Source organism: Danio rerio, chromosome 7 (genome assembly GCF_052040795.2).
Source record: "Danio rerio strain M-AB ecotype USA chromosome 7, GRCz13ab, whole genome shotgun sequence".
Taxonomy (NCBI): Eukaryota; Metazoa; Chordata; class Actinopteri; order Cypriniformes; family Danionidae; genus Danio; species Danio rerio.
In genome coordinates, this window is record NC_141027.1 from 15,439,490 (window position 1) to 15,455,248 (window position 15,759).

At 36.3% G+C, this 15,759-nt stretch overlaps 1 protein-coding gene across 2 annotated transcripts in view; it reads left to right on the top strand.

The window, feature by feature from the left end:
- Positions 1-225: 225 nt before the first annotated feature.
- The window catches only part of igf1rb (insulin-like growth factor 1b receptor), a 153,861-nt gene continuing 138,327 nt past the window's right edge, over positions 226-15,759 (top strand). The window contains exons 1-2 of one of the 2 annotated variants that reach the window (XM_087258704.1): positions 226-1,215; positions 11,609-12,139. Coding sequence is in view for 1 of the 2 variants with exons in the window: in NM_152969.1 (NP_694501.1) it covers positions 1,134-1,215; positions 11,609-12,139 (613 nt within the window). In the remaining variant the exon portion in view is untranslated. 2 annotated transcript variants of the gene reach the window in all.

Genomic DNA, 15,759 nt, shown 5'->3' on the forward strand with positions numbered 1-15,759 from the left:
CAATAATAAATATTTTACTAATAAGCTGTCTCGTAGCAAGCAAAATGTATTGAGACACCACCAGCAGCAGCAGCAGCACTCCAGTGTTTTTCCCTCAATCCTGGCAGACGCCAAAAAAAAAAAAATAAAACAGATCCAGATCCTTTCCGGATATGTGTAGTGATCCAGTCCGGCTTCCACCTCATACCTTTCTTCCAACGTAACGTTACCCTACTATGTGTGTGTGAGTGCAGGAGCGTGTGTGTATGCGCGCGTGTGTGAGAGGGAGATCTAGCCTTGTTTACAGCGTCAATTCAACAGAGAGAGACTACAGGATCTAGTCTGCATCCTTCACATCTCCTAAATGAACACGAAGCCGATCCTTCAGACATCATCCTCCGTGAGTCCTTCGCTTTCCGAAGGCAAAAAATCCAGCTCCGAAATCTCAGACTGAAGATGGTGGGAGGCAGAGAGAGACCATTTTAAAGCCTGTACGGATAGTGTTTTGGCATCTTTCTGAGTTTCTCCGCCGATTTGAGGCCTTGGTTGGGAAGTGTATGGTTGGTGAAGATCACCCACACTAGAACGGACTGTTTTGGTGAGCGGATATAAAGCGGGTTTCACTGGGATAACGTTACTGAGAGAGAAAAAAACCTGCATGTGAGGAGACCGACAACGTGTTTTCCCAATTTATCCTACGACATGGAGCGTGGAAATGCGGATTATCAAGGCGTTTTGTGTTTGTCTGGGTTGTATTCACATATATTGACGAGGAGAAGCTGCGAGAAATAACGTGAAACACATTTAAGGAGCCCGAGAATCAGTGCGCGTGAATCCGCCTCATGGTGAGGGCAGAGCGGGCTGAGTGTGCTGGAGAACCGCGCTGCTGAGGTGTCTGGAGGGTCCCGTCATAAAAAAAAGCAGCATGAAAAATGGAAGAAATTGGATTTATTTGAGTGTTTCCACTGTGTTTTGTTTACACCTCTTCAACTAAGCTGGAAAACCCCAACTTTTGTCATATTTCTGTGTTGAGAATACTTCTGGAGTCAAGCATCATTACTTTAAAGGGTTGAGCTGTCTCTCCCTAATTTCTAATATTTTTATTACTTTTTTTCCCTAAAGAAAGCAAGTGCTTGCCTTCTCTTTGTACAGGAATGAGGTCTAGCAAACAGAGGCGATATTGGACCTTGTTTAGTGGTCTGGTGCTGGTCCTCTCCACACTCTGCCATGGAGAAAGTAAGTTATTTTAGCATATACATATTACATGCATAAGCATTAAGTCATTAAATCAAAGTCTTTTGCTAATCTGAGAAAACCTTCTTCAATTTCTGCTGATCTCCCATGTTTTCAGCTTTCACTTGTGATTTATGGTTCCAGTTCTCAACCAGCTGTTTTCAAACCTGTTACTTTTCTCCTAATTGCTTGATTTTCCCTTCCTTTAAGGTTTTTATACAGTGAAAGAAATGGGAACGCACACAAACACACACATTATGCACAACAGGAGTGTCTGTTCAGTGTTTTGGCTATGCAAAGTAAAAAAAAAACACAACAAACTCATGCTACCTATGCCATTTAAATTGTTTTTATTTGTTTAGTATGTATTTTACTACTGTACTTGTATATGAATTGAACCTTAAATGTGTTTACCTGTAGGTACAGATCTAAATTTAGCAGAAGAGCGCAAGTCAAGCATGAGTTATCACTATCATGTTAGCAGCTTAAAATTTTGGATAGCCCTGTCTGTTTTAGGTTACAAATCAACAGGTTCTTTAGTGCACTAGAAGTAAACTGTAGTGTTGTTTATCTAAGTTCATCTATATGTCAGTAATTGGCTCTTTTTTGATACAAGGTGGAGGAAATTATAACACAATGCATATTTCAAGTTCTAATTTATAATGCTTTGATAATGTTTTGGTAACCTTGATGCATATTCATCACCTTTATTACTCGATACATATTTCAAGTTCTTATTTATAATGCTTTGGTAACCTTCTTGATGCATATTCATAGTCTTTATAACTCAATGCATATTTTAAGTTCTGATTTTTAATGCTTTGGTAATGTTTTGGTAACATTCTTTATGCATACACTGTAAAACCCAAAAAGTTAAAGTAACTCAAACCATTTGAGGATTGCAACAAACCGTTTAAGTTCAAAAACTAATCCTAATGAGTACTGTGAACTTAATCCATTTGAGTTAATGAAGCAATTTGAGCACAGTAAAACCTGATAAATGAAGAGAACTCAAACCAACTGAGTACTGTAAAACCTAATAAGTTAAGGCAACTTAAACATTTTAGGAAAGCGATTGCAACAAACCACTTGAGTTAAAAAAAACAACTAATCTATACAATGGGTACTGTGAACTTACTCTGTTTGAGTTAAAGTAATGAGGTATTTAATAACTCATTACTTTCAACACTGAGTTCAAAACTCTTCAAATGAGTAGAATTTTCTTTCCGCAAATTTTGAGTTAACTACAATTAAATTCATTTGATAAAGTTGACTGTTGGGTTTTACAGTGTAGTCTTTATAATTCAATGTTTCAAGTTCTATTTTTAGCGCTTTGGTAATGTTTTTGTAACCTTCTTGATGCATATTTGTAGTCTTTATAACTCAATGCCTATTTCAAGTTATATATTCATAGTTTTTATAACTTAATGCATAATCATAGCCTTTATAATTCAATGTTTCAAGATCTAGTTTTTAATGCATTAGTAATATGCATAGCCCTTACAACTCAATGCATGTTTCAAGTTCTAATTTTTAACGCTTTGGTAATTTTTTTTAACACTCTCAATGCATATTCTTAGTCTATAACTCAATGCATAATTCAAGTTGTAATTTTTAACGCTTTGGTAATGTTTTGGTAACTTTCTTAATGAATAAAGTTTTTATTACTCAATGCATATTTCAAGTTCAAGTTTTAAACACTTTGGTAATGTTTACATTTACTTTTAGTCATTTAGCAGACGATTTTATCCAAGGCGACTTACAAATGAGGGCAAGGAAGCAATTTACACAACTTTAAGAGCAACAATGAATAAGTGCTATAGACAAGTTTCAGGCATGTAAAGTCTAAGAAGGAAAGCATTAGTAATATATATATATATATATATATATATATATATATATATACATATTCGTAGTAGGCATGGGCCGGTATAAGATTCTGACAGTATGATAACCTTGGATAAGTATATCACGGTTTCACGGTATTGTGATTACTGCTGTAAAATATATTCTTTTTAAAGTCTGGGTAAAAAACTAAATATTTTTTTCTCTTTGAACACAATATATTTTATTTTGAGAAACAGAAACTTTATTAGAAACTAATAAAGAAACAGAAACTTTATTAGTTTCAAAAACAGATTTCTTTTCAATTTAAAACAGTATTTTTGGATATCTTTTCTGCGTAAAAAAACGTAAACAGAAAAATCTTACATATACCTTAGGAACGGTATTACAGAAAATTTTGGTGGTTTTAGAACCTTGACCTTTCCAAACCATGGTATACCTTGAAAACTGTTATCGTACCATGCCTAATTCATATAGTCTTTATAAGTATGTCAAGTTCTCATTTTTAACGCTTTGGTAATGTTTTGGTTACCTTCTCAATGCATGTTTGTAGTCTTTATAACAGTGCATATTTCAAGTTACAATTTTTATCGCTTTGATAGTGTTTCGGTAACCTTCTTGATGCATGTTCATAGTTTTTATAACTCAATGCATATTTCAAGTTCTAATGTTTAATGCTTTGGTAATGTTTTAGGTAACGTTCTCAAGGCATATTCATAGTCTTTATAACTCAATGCATATTTCAAGTTCTAGTGTTTAATGCTTTGGTAATGTTTTAGGTAACGTTCTCAAGGCATATTCATAGTCTTTATAACTCAATGCATATTTCAAGTTATAATTTTTAATGCTTTGGTAATGTTTTGGTAGCCTTCTCCATGCATATTCATATTTTTTTTATTACTCAATACATATTTAAAGTTCTAATTTTTAACGCTTTAGTAATGTTTTGGTAACCTTCTTGTGGTCTCAAGGAATGGATTTCACACATGTCCACACATTTACTGTGGTCTAAATACAACCTGTGCAGTCTCGCTACTGCTTACTGTAAATAGAGTACATAATAGATTAGATAAGTTGCTTATTTTTTTTCATTGTGAGATCTTATGGAATAGTCTTAGATTAATGTAGATGTTTTTGGTTATCAATCAACAGGATTGTATTGTTGTTATGTGGTTACAGTTAGCGAGATTACTATCAGGTCTCTATTTGTTTAGTACGATAGGTTGGGACGCTGAGATGTGGTTGCCAGTAAACAAAAGTGATTTTGGAAGACAGCACATGACGGAGTAACGCTGACGTGCTAGTATGGGGGATGTTTGTTTACTTGTAACTGTATGTCTCATGTTGTTGATGCCATTTTGGGCTTGCATGGTGGCTTTGAAGTATTAGCCACTGCATGCGAACATGCTGAAAGTCATTTTTAATATTAGTCTTTATCCCACGTTTACAATGCAAATTCATTTTAATCAAATTTGGCTCATTTATGCATGTCTGTCATATGCACGAGAGAAAAAAAGCAATCATTATTCAGTCTTTTTGAATTCAACAACTCAGGAAGTTTGCATAAAAATGAAAAACAGCTTCAAGTTTGACCACCGCAAAATTTCCATGTTTCCAAGTAAACTGCAAATAAGACCCCTTGATTCATCCGTTTCATCAAGAGAGAGAGGGGTGAAAAAAAATCTGCCTTTAAAATAGAGCATGTAAAAACAGCCGCTCTAGCAAAACAGACCTGGTTCTGTTGATTAGAAGAGTGAGGAGTTTGTGAAGTCTGTGTAATTGGGTTTTACTGTTAACCCCAGCGGTTGCAGGGCAGTGAGGTAGTGAGGCAGACGAGGTTCTCGGTGGAAATCCTAAGTATAACCTGTCTGTGTTGGCACTGAACGGTTAAAGAGTCCCAGTGGAGCATGAATGTGGACCAACTGGATAAATTATCTTGACATCAACTCATTGACTTATTTGTTGATTTGCCTTTTTTTTTAGTTTATTTATCTTATAGTTAGTTTGAGATTGTTTAATACTACAGTTTAATGCTGATTTCCGACATTGTAATAGATGTAATGGAATGTTTTAGAGCTAATTTTACATATATGGTGTTTTAGTTCTAGAAATTGTGACTTGATGTATATATTTTTAGGTATTGTAACCTTTGTGGTGACAAATTGGTTAAGCCTAGCGGTTTGAAGAATAGTTGCAAAGTATAAAGGGATGCACCGAATATTTGGCTGGTGAAAATTATTAGCTGAAATTAGCATTTTTGTTTTTTTGACCGATAATTTTTTGCATGGAATGCTTTTACAGCTATTATTATGTTTGCTGTTTTAGTTCTACAAATTGTGACTTGATGTTATAAAGAACTTGTTTTCGTTAGTTGATAATTGATATAGTTGTAAACTTTGTGTTATGAGATTAAAGTGTGAAACTGATTTAAGAAAGTCTGTGAATTGATTTCAACAGCACCCCGCTATGATATAAATAGTAATGCTGCACGATTCTGGCAAAAATGTGAATCACCTTTTTTTTTTTGCTTAAAATCAAGATTCTTTCTCACAATTCTGTGTATGTAAAATAAAAGTTAATATGATTAGCCTATTATTATTGTTAATTCTCAAACACATGGTAAAACTACAATAATATTAGGCCTATGTGTAGGTATACTGTTGCTTAAAATGCTAAATTTTGTATGATGGAGGATTTGAACAGACTTTCAATATGTCATGTTTGTTAATTCACAGTAAAATGATGACATCAGAATGTATCATCATAATTATAAAGTTGATTTATTATGTTTAAGACATGTTCTTGTCATCTGTTACTATTAGACCATTATATTTCTATTATAGGCTAGGGTTTTTATACTGACACAGTAAACATTTATTTTCATGCACAACACTTTTTTTGTTTGCTATGAAAGAAAAAAAAATCAAACGCTTGTAATCATAACTCGATATGTTAATATAAATGTGCGCACAGGTTTCACTTTCATTTCAGAGTGTGGCCCATGGATGCTGTCACTTTGAGAAAAACATATACATGCAAATCAAACCAAATGGCTCGTTATGGAACGTTATTTACAACTTCATTATTCACAGCATATGCAGGTTATGTTCACTGAAGCAGACGTCATTTTAGTGCATGCATGTGCATTCTCGGCAGTAAACAGACAGTGCGTCAGCTCACATGTGATTTCGCAACCGTGAATACATCATTACATGAGGACAGAAATTACATTTTGGGTGATTTATACCTTATAAATACAGTATGTGACACTTTTAACACCATTTGACAGTGTCAATGTTGCTGTGAAGACTTGTGGGCCACCTTTTCTACTCTCCTGACCTTGAAAATCGAATTGGCTGTATCATAGAAAAAGCTGAATTAGGATCGTGTGTAGGGTCGAATCGAGATCGTGATCTTTTTTCGATTAGTCGTGCAGCATTAATAAATAGTATATATATTTTAAGTAGTATAACTTTCGTGCTGACTAATTGGTTAAACCTAGTGCTTTGAAGGATAGTTGCAAGGTATAAAAGGATGCACCGAATATTTGTCTGCTGAAAATTATCAGCTGGAAATAGCATTTTGGTTTTTGGCCAAGAATTTATGAAAGGAATGCTTTAGAGCAAATGCTATGCTTATGCTGTTTTGGTTCTGAAAATTGTAACTTGATGTCATAAAAGAACCTGCTTTTGTTAGTTAATATAGTTGTAAACTTTGTATTATGGGACTAAAGGATGAAACTGATTGAAGAAAATGTATGAATGGATTTCAACAGCACCCTCTATCATATGAATAAATATATTTTTTTGAGTGAAGCGGCTTTCACATCTGACACAGAAAGCGATGCGTTATGAAAAGCATTCATTTCAGTGTTCTCAAATAACATGCTGACACAATGTTTCTTTGTAGTATTTATTCCTACTACAATACCTATAACAAAAACCTGTAAAATGATGACTCTCCACTCGTTCACTGTCAATAAAATGTGGCTATATTACTTGTTTGTTTTAAGTCAGTATAATCCAGGTTATTGGGTTCAAGTTTAAAAAGTCCTACAAAATTATAATATTTAATAAAAAATAAAAAAAATTACCATTGTTTGGAGTCCGTTTTTAGCCAGTTTAGAGTGCTTTTAGAATTTTTTAGTTTCGACCCAGAATTTTCATTTTGGTGCATCTCTAGTTTTTGGGCTGCACTGTAATCAGACCTGTCACAATGTTTATTTTGTGTGGTACAATGTATAGCAACACAATTTATTGCGATTAAAATATATTATTGTAATTTTAGGACAATTTTGCCACTATAGTATCATCATAATGCAAGTACACTCTTCCAAAGAACACATATGATTATATACTTAAAACTATTTCATAATTACAGTCGTTTTTTCAATTTAATAATTAGGCATTGGAATCAGAATGTGAAGACAGATATCCTAAACAAACAAACAAATAAATAATAATAATAATAAATGTTAACAAAAATGTCTAAGGTAAAAAGAACTGGTAACAGATCTATTTTTAGTCGTCAGGCACCCACATGAGTGTAGTAAATACTACAGTGTTAACCATACTGACACTGACACCTCTAAAAGAGGCAGTACAATCAGCTAAAATATAGTTAGAATTGGTTTTTATGTATGGGCGTTGGGCGATGTATGTTGCATTGCAAAAAGTTATTGAGGACATGCCCATGTATGGTGCGAAGTCTATATATTGATTATTGTGACAGGCCTAACTGTAATCCTTAAATAATCATCAAATAACTCTTATTCTGGATGACTGAAGATTTTTTAATGGTTTATTTTTATGGTTAAACTTTTGTTACACTGAATGAACTAAAAATAATATTGTCATTATTTGAAATGCATAAACAGCACCTTCTTAGTTACCAGAACCCCCGAAGATGCTTGCAAACATAAACTTTTATAATTTAAATAAATAAAGTAAGTCTATCAAAGTACTTTAACGTTCTGTGAGCAAAGATGTCTAGTTTTGTTTCTGTGTCCATATGAACATGCTCTGTCGCAATCTGTTTTGTTGTAAAATCTGAAGTGTGAGGATTTACTAGCTTGGGTTAAAGTTTTTCGTTCCCTGCTTCATTTCTAAACAATGACATCAGTTTATGACCTCATTTCCAAATGCCTCCACTCTGCTACCTACGAGAGTTCGCAATGGCTGGCTGGAATTGGGTTATCAAATGTAAACATGAGATTTGGAGAGCCATCAAAGCAATAAAGATAGCGCTGTTTACTCAGCAGTGTGAAAATGTTAGAGTCCGCAGACAGGCCGGGTGCTGTCTGTCTTTCAGGGCTGTGAAAGATGCTTGTTTTTTGCCTTGGTTAATTCTGGTTTCTGGCATAATGGATATGATGCACCAATGCATTCTTGTTAGAATCGCAATTTAAGGATGGCTATTAAAGAAAAGAGTACCTTTAAAACAAGTGGAATGAGCAAGAGATTGAAAAGGTTGTGAACTCTGGGGTAACGTTATCTTTTAAAGTTTCATTTAAGCTGCATAATTCAAAAGCTCCATTATTATCTATTGCATTTTCCAGGATTCATTTTTTTAGCTCGGCCTAAGTGTTTTAGGATTTTTTCTTTGCAATTAGCCTGTGGGTAAATCATCCCGTGGAAAATAAACAGCTTAATGGGTGGTAGTGAAAGCAGGAATGGCCATGTCAGGATACCTGTCATAAAAACGCAAGAATTTGACTCCCTTGTGGCTCACGGCAGTGTCAGTGGCTGAAACAAAAATTGCTGTTGGTTCAAATTTTGCACATGTCTCATTGTGTTGACAGTCTAGCATGTTCATTTGGTGTCTTATTTTTGCATTTGTTCAATGTTATTGTGCATCTGCTAAATTGTTATCAGTTACTCACATTATTGTAATTCAAACCTTTTTTAGTGTAAAACAAAATTAGAAATCGTGGCTTAAATGGGACAAACACCTCAAATTTACATTGCTAATATGACAGAGAAAAGCTTCTGACATGGCATTAAAGGCCAACGTATACTACACCCTGCTTTGTCTCTGTATTTATCAATATTAACATCAACCTAGAAGCTGCTGCTTATTATTTCACATCCCTGAATGATGTCTTTATGTGGGTTGTGCATGTTCTGAGTGTGTTTATGTGTGACAATCTGTCATGGGGCTAGGTTGAAACAGTCAAGTGTGGGCTGATGTAACAAAACTAAGGTCCAATCCCAATTCTATTTTTGTACCCCTACTCCTTCCTCTTCCCTTAGGCCCTTGAAACAGAGTGTGAAGGGGAAGTGCGTCATCGTGTGACATCGCAATCTCTTGCTTCATATGAGATTGACGATCGTGATTGCTGTAGTTATTCTAGTCGTGTTATTTTTTGGTATTTATCTTCAGGAGATCACTAAAGGCATATATCATGTTATCATAACGATATAATGTGGCAATAAGCTCGTAACTGTCCATTTACACCCTGGCCATATTCATCTACGTAAACACACGAAAACAACATTAACGTTATAGCAGACACTGTAAAGCTCATTCACAGCTACTAGACATTTCTGACAGGGGATTTGAGTGTCAGATGTGAAAGTATGTACCACACAGGAGTTATTATTATGGATTATAGATAGCAAAATTTTGCGTTTTTAAAAAAAGTATGAGGGTAAAACACAAATGCCAAAAACGTTCGTTATAAAATTTTCATACCCCTTGGTTTCGAGTTTGTCCTGAAAAATCTTTCATCTAGCTATCTAGCCTTTCCCCTTAGCCCTACGGCTTCAAGCTAAAGAGATTTGGGTAAGGGGAAGGGCTAAGGGTTGAATTAGGATTGAGTCTAAGTGACATGAGTGTAAAGGCAACATATGCATAGTGTAAAAGTGAACAAAATTAGTTCTATAATAAAACATTTACCAACAAAACATGCCGTCCAACTCACAGACCGTTGCATCGTATTTAGGTTTTTATATTTTCCTATTTTATACACCTACTTCTGTTTGCCTACAGGTATTTGTAAACTGCTGTAAAGCTCAACAGTAATTAAGATCAACTTTTATTTTCTTTTTGGCTAAAATAATTGAAAATAGTAACAGTAACGGTCTGAGACTATATCAATAATCGTTATCGGAATCGTTATCAGAATCAGGCAGATAATGCACACCATCGCATCATCACGAAACTATTAAAATATATACAAACGAAACAAACAAGTGCACAGCATTACATTATATGTCTATACACACACCGGTCTATGTATTTCCATTCGTTATGTTTGTTTATCCGCTGACCTACTGTTGGCATCGTGCATCGAGTGGTCTCGGCACTGGCGGAGGGATGGCCGAGCGCACCATCCATAAAATAAAACCACAGAAATTTTCTGGTATGAACTCGGTATAAAATTTGTTTCATAGCATCTTCGTTTTAATAAACCACGTCAAACATTCTACCCAATTGCTCCGGAGAGACCTAAACATAATAATTTTTCCCTAGGCTGTGTGCACAAACACACCTTTTAAACTTGACATATATTTCATGCAACACCCATACATTTAAAAGGGTTACATAAGGCCGATCTTCAGCAAAAGACCCCGAGCCTATAAAGTGTTTTTTTTTTTTATTAATTAATTTATTTATTTATTTGTTTGGCGCATGTACTCTTGTGCGATCGGAAAACTAGTGTAATGGTGGTACGCCATCTTTACCAGACTCGGGCAAACTCCGCCTCTCCTTTCACTCTCAGCTGGCCCTTTCAAGGTATTTGACGGGCCGCTGGCCCCAAGGAAGCCCCGCTTTGGCCTGATGAGCCCCCTGAAATTACAGTGAAAATGCGACTGGGCTTGGCTTCGCTTTAGCCGCGATAGTGGAAATTCGGCTACTGTCTCCAATGCACTGCTGCTACTTTGTGGATGAGCTAATTATTACACAAAAATTAAATGTACAATGTAAATTTACGTACAACAAATGCACGGTTACAAGCGTAGAGTATTTAGATTGCAAGTAAAAGGTAAAATATATTATAGACTTTAGCTGTTTTTACACAAGACTATTTAATGCTCAGAGGTCACTTGAATTTCATTTTATGTAGAAATTGCAACTTTATTTAATACGTTCATACTGTTTGCGTCCAAATAGGCATAATTTACTCTGGCCTTTTTTAGTCATTGGATCTTTACACACTGAAGACAGTTGGAGAAAGTTTTGTGTTGCAGTGAAGAATGAAAGCAATACAGATTTGGAACAACATATTTTCGGATTAACCGTCATTTTAAAGCAGAAGTACAGCTGATTTAATGCGCATGTTAGAAAGTCCCCACAGATTTACTTCCCATGCATATTAAATTAAATATTGCATCTACAATGAATAAGATCCACAACAGAATAAAAATCACCTGGGGTTTTATTTTAGTCTGCAAATTGTGCAACTTGCCATGAATTATCATACTATTAATTCAAATATTAAAGGTCAATCCATCACTACGATTCTCTCAAAAGCATTGCTACATTAGGTGGTTGAATATCACACATTTCACATGTCATCTGACAATTTGTTTTGTTGTTCTTGTTTCAGTCTGTGGTCCAGGCATTGATATTGGCAACGACATCGGTAATTTCAAGCGGCTGGAAAACTGTACTGTGATTGAGGGATACCTGCAGATCCTCCTCATCGGCGATAAAAACAGTAACAATCAGGAGGTCTTCCGCACCCTCAGCTTCCCCAAACTGACCATGATTACGGATTACCTTCTCCTCTTCCGTGTCTCAGGACTGGAAAGCCTCAGCACCCTCTTTCCGAACTTGGCTGTGATCCGTGGCCGCAACTTGTTCTACAACTACGCCCTGGTCATATTTGAGTTGACCAGCCTGAAGGACATCGGCCTCTACAATCTGCGGAATATCACACGGGGTGCAATACGGATCGAGAAGAATCCCGAGCTCTGCTACTTGGATTCAGTGGACTGGTCTCTCATTTTGGATGCTGAGTTGAACAACTTTATTGATGGAAATAAGCAGTCCAAGGAGTGCGGAAATGTTTGTCCGGGAATCATGGAGGACAACTCTCAGTGCACGAGATGCTGGACCTCCAACCATTGCCAAAAAGGTCAGTTAATGGGTGTCTTCTAATATTTAAGAGTTGCTGGGATCTTTTATTTACACTTTGCCTTCTATGTGGGGCACCGGTGATATAGATTGGTTTTTAGTTATGGATTTAGAATTAGAATGGATTTAGTTTTAGAATGGATATTGCATATATAAATACATATAGATTGTTCTGCTTGTTGTCTTCTTAACTAGTGGTTGAGCCTCTACCTTATATCTTTGCAGTAATGTTTTCAGATGGTCGCAATTGATTAAAATTGTAAGTTGGTTACAGAGTAAGTTGTGGATTGCAACTTGCAGTTTCTTAAGGCTGATGTATGCTTCTGCGTCAAGTGCACGGGTGTGGTGCGGCGCAGCCTTTGCGCGGTTACAGAGCCTCTCAAAAAATATAAGTACACAACAACACTGGTGTTTCATCTAGCATTTTTGAAAAGCCCTCCTTCCACACTATACTGCTGAAAACACACATCACGTGACCACACACACACGGTCATCCGGTGCAGCACATGTGTGCGTCTGTGCTCCAGCAGCCAGTGGGTGCTTTGAGCAAAAAACCCCAGAGAGCAGTGCACGTCGGACAGTTATCAAGGATGTACCGCTGGATCGTGTCTCACTATAGTTGTTAAACGTGATATTTAAATAATCTTGGTTCTATCTAACAACTCTTCTGTCTTTTGAATACATCAGGTAATGTGTCACAGCGTCAGAACACTGTTTCAATGTTTCGCTTTCACGCTTGTACTTAGTCATTTTTGCGAAAAAAAAACCTCATACTGTTGGTTGGTTGCTGTTGGTTGTGCACCTTTTTTACCGAACAAATTTGTTGACGCCATTTTAACGACACAGATCACTCTGCCTATTTATGCGAGAGTCCTGCGGAAAAAAAGTGATTGACAGGTGGAAATTTGTGTGTAACTTATCTTTATTTGTTTATGATTTGGTTTTTGTAAAACAAAGACCATGCGGGTCAGGTTGTTGAAACGGTAGGCTACAAATAGTTAATTTGTTATGAATGAGTTAATAATTCATAAATGATTCATTTACCACCGCCTATGACGACGATGCCATTGTTCATCGCGATGTTTCACATTAGACATTGTACGATGCCCAATTGTTCGACATCGCCCAACCCTACCTACCATTACTTTTCATATTGACTGGTTCATGTATGACAGGGAAGAAGAAAGTGCAAGTTTGCTGCAGGGTGTGTTTTGTGTACGTTCATTTCTTTTCCTTTTGGCTCACGTTCACAATGAAAAATGGAGTCTGATCTTTGCGGGGGGCTTCGCTTGCGCTGGGCTTTGAAGATAATGTCCTCGTCCACAACAAAGTTGTGTCCGGAAGTGTCCTTGGAATGCGGAAATTTCCGACAATGGTAGTGTGCCGGATAAAAACCAGCAAAATGGCTGGAGAGCTTTTTTTCACGAGGTGAAAGAAAGATGTAAAATACGTATATTTGGAGAGATCTGGTTGTAGTTTTCCACTATTGTGGTCTTTTTGGACACAAGGATGCTGCAGTGGCAGACAAAGCGCCTCTCTCTGAAGGCTAAATACTTCAGCAGTTCCTCCCTCTTTCCATATAATTACCTTGTTTTCCTTTAACACAGATGTTTCTTCAAGGGCTGGTAGTGGTTTCCAGTCAGTCTGCCTTTGCTTTTTTTCTCTCTTCCCAGCTCTTTAATTACCCAGTCAGGACTTGTTGTTCACCAGCCTTGTACTTTGCATTTCAGCTACATTTAGAGTATATGGAGCCTACTGCAAATGTCTGCACACAGGAAAGAGCCCACATCAGATAGACTACTTAACAGTTCAGCGCGAGTTGAGATGCAAATATCGTAGCGTTATCATAATGTTGCTGAGTAGGTTCTGCTCAAAACTCTTTGTGGCAAGGTATTGCTATTAGCATGCTAAGGTGTTTGGAGTGGTGTTTTGCTAAATAGTCACTAGGGTGTTTACCTGTCCAGTATTGTTAAAGGAATACCCCCCCCCCTCTTCTTTATTTTAAAGAAAGATGTAACAATTGACTTCAATTATAGGACACAACAAATAGTATGGAGTCAGTGGTTACAGGTTTGCAACATTTTTCAAAATATCTTATTTTAAAGATTTTTTTTTTTATAAACTCATAAAGGTTTAAATCAAGTAAAAGATGAAGAAATAATTTTGGTTGAACTATCCCTTCGATATCATCAATGAAAATGGCTTGATACAAGAGAAACTTGACAGATCTGTAACGTGACTGAATGCAAGAGCTCCGTTCTGCTCATCTAAAGAATGGTCTAGTGCAATACTTTGGATTGTAATTAGTATGAATGTCGGTTAGCTTTTGTCTGTTTGACTACGAGAGATGCCACATTAAAATTCATCCCGCCATGGCTACATTACAGCTTCTTATTCAAAATATTCAATCATTTTTTAAATTGCGGGTTAAAATTGCACCGAAAATGTATAAAAAGGTAAGTGAATAATAACAGAGCAAGCTATTCTGTGACCGTAGTAGTACTGTGCGTGCTGTTTAAGCCTTTAAGGTGACGTGCTGACTGACTGACTGACTGACTGACAGATGCATGATGCGTGAGAGCAGCAAACATGGCGTAGCTTTCAGTTATGATGAACAGTTTCCATAATTATACTTTATTTATAGATAAAGGTCTGTGGCTCTTGCTGGAGTTTATAGCCGTTTCACTTTACTTCGGGGTGCATTAATGCCGCGGTCTGCTCCGCAAGTCTATCGGAGACATTCATAAATATTCCTAACAAATCTAATAAATGTTTGAGACATACTCGGTACATAAACGCACTAAATCACACTTCAGCCGTGTTTATTTGAGGGCGCACAAGAAAATCTGCACTTGAGCACCATATATTTGAGGGTGCGCAAGAAGTTTTGTGCACGAACAGAGGAAATCAGTGCTCAAACGATATTGACATGCTCAAAGGCTATTACATGAATGCGATCTCGACTTAATACTGTGGCCATTACATTTGTCAATGAAACAACGCCACATGTAGGGGTAGATCTGTGTAAAATGGCCAACAGAGTCTGCCGCCACAGCTGGAAAAAATCCTAGAGGAAACACTGATATGTCTTAACAATAAAAATTAAAATTAAAAATGACTCTGGTCAGGTTCGAACTCATGAAAAGACTGCTATTGCTATTAAGATGACATGCAAATAATAAGTTATATATCAATTTAAATGTGGGGCGGGGCGATGGATCGCAATGCGGCCTCAGCATCGGGAAGTCTGTCGGCCATTGGCGATAGATGATGGCGTTGTCTATCGGCCCAACCCTAATTTAAGTGTTCCTTTTTTTGCCCTGATGATGTAGCTACGTTCTTTTTTATTGTTCTGTTTACTTTGTTATTTGCACAGCAGCACAGTAGTGCTGTGTATAGTGTTAAGCAGGAAAAACCCTGTACTGTATTTATTTATCAAAGATTTTGTTTATAATTTAATATGTTGTGCAACTTGTAGTTTTAAGCAGGAGAAACCCCTGTACTGTATTTTATTTAAAGATTTTGTGCAGCTGTTATTTTTTGAGTAAAGAGGGAAACCTCTGTGTTTGAATAATATTTTGCTCAAAAAAATGTTTAATAAAGTCTTAATGAAGGCTTTAA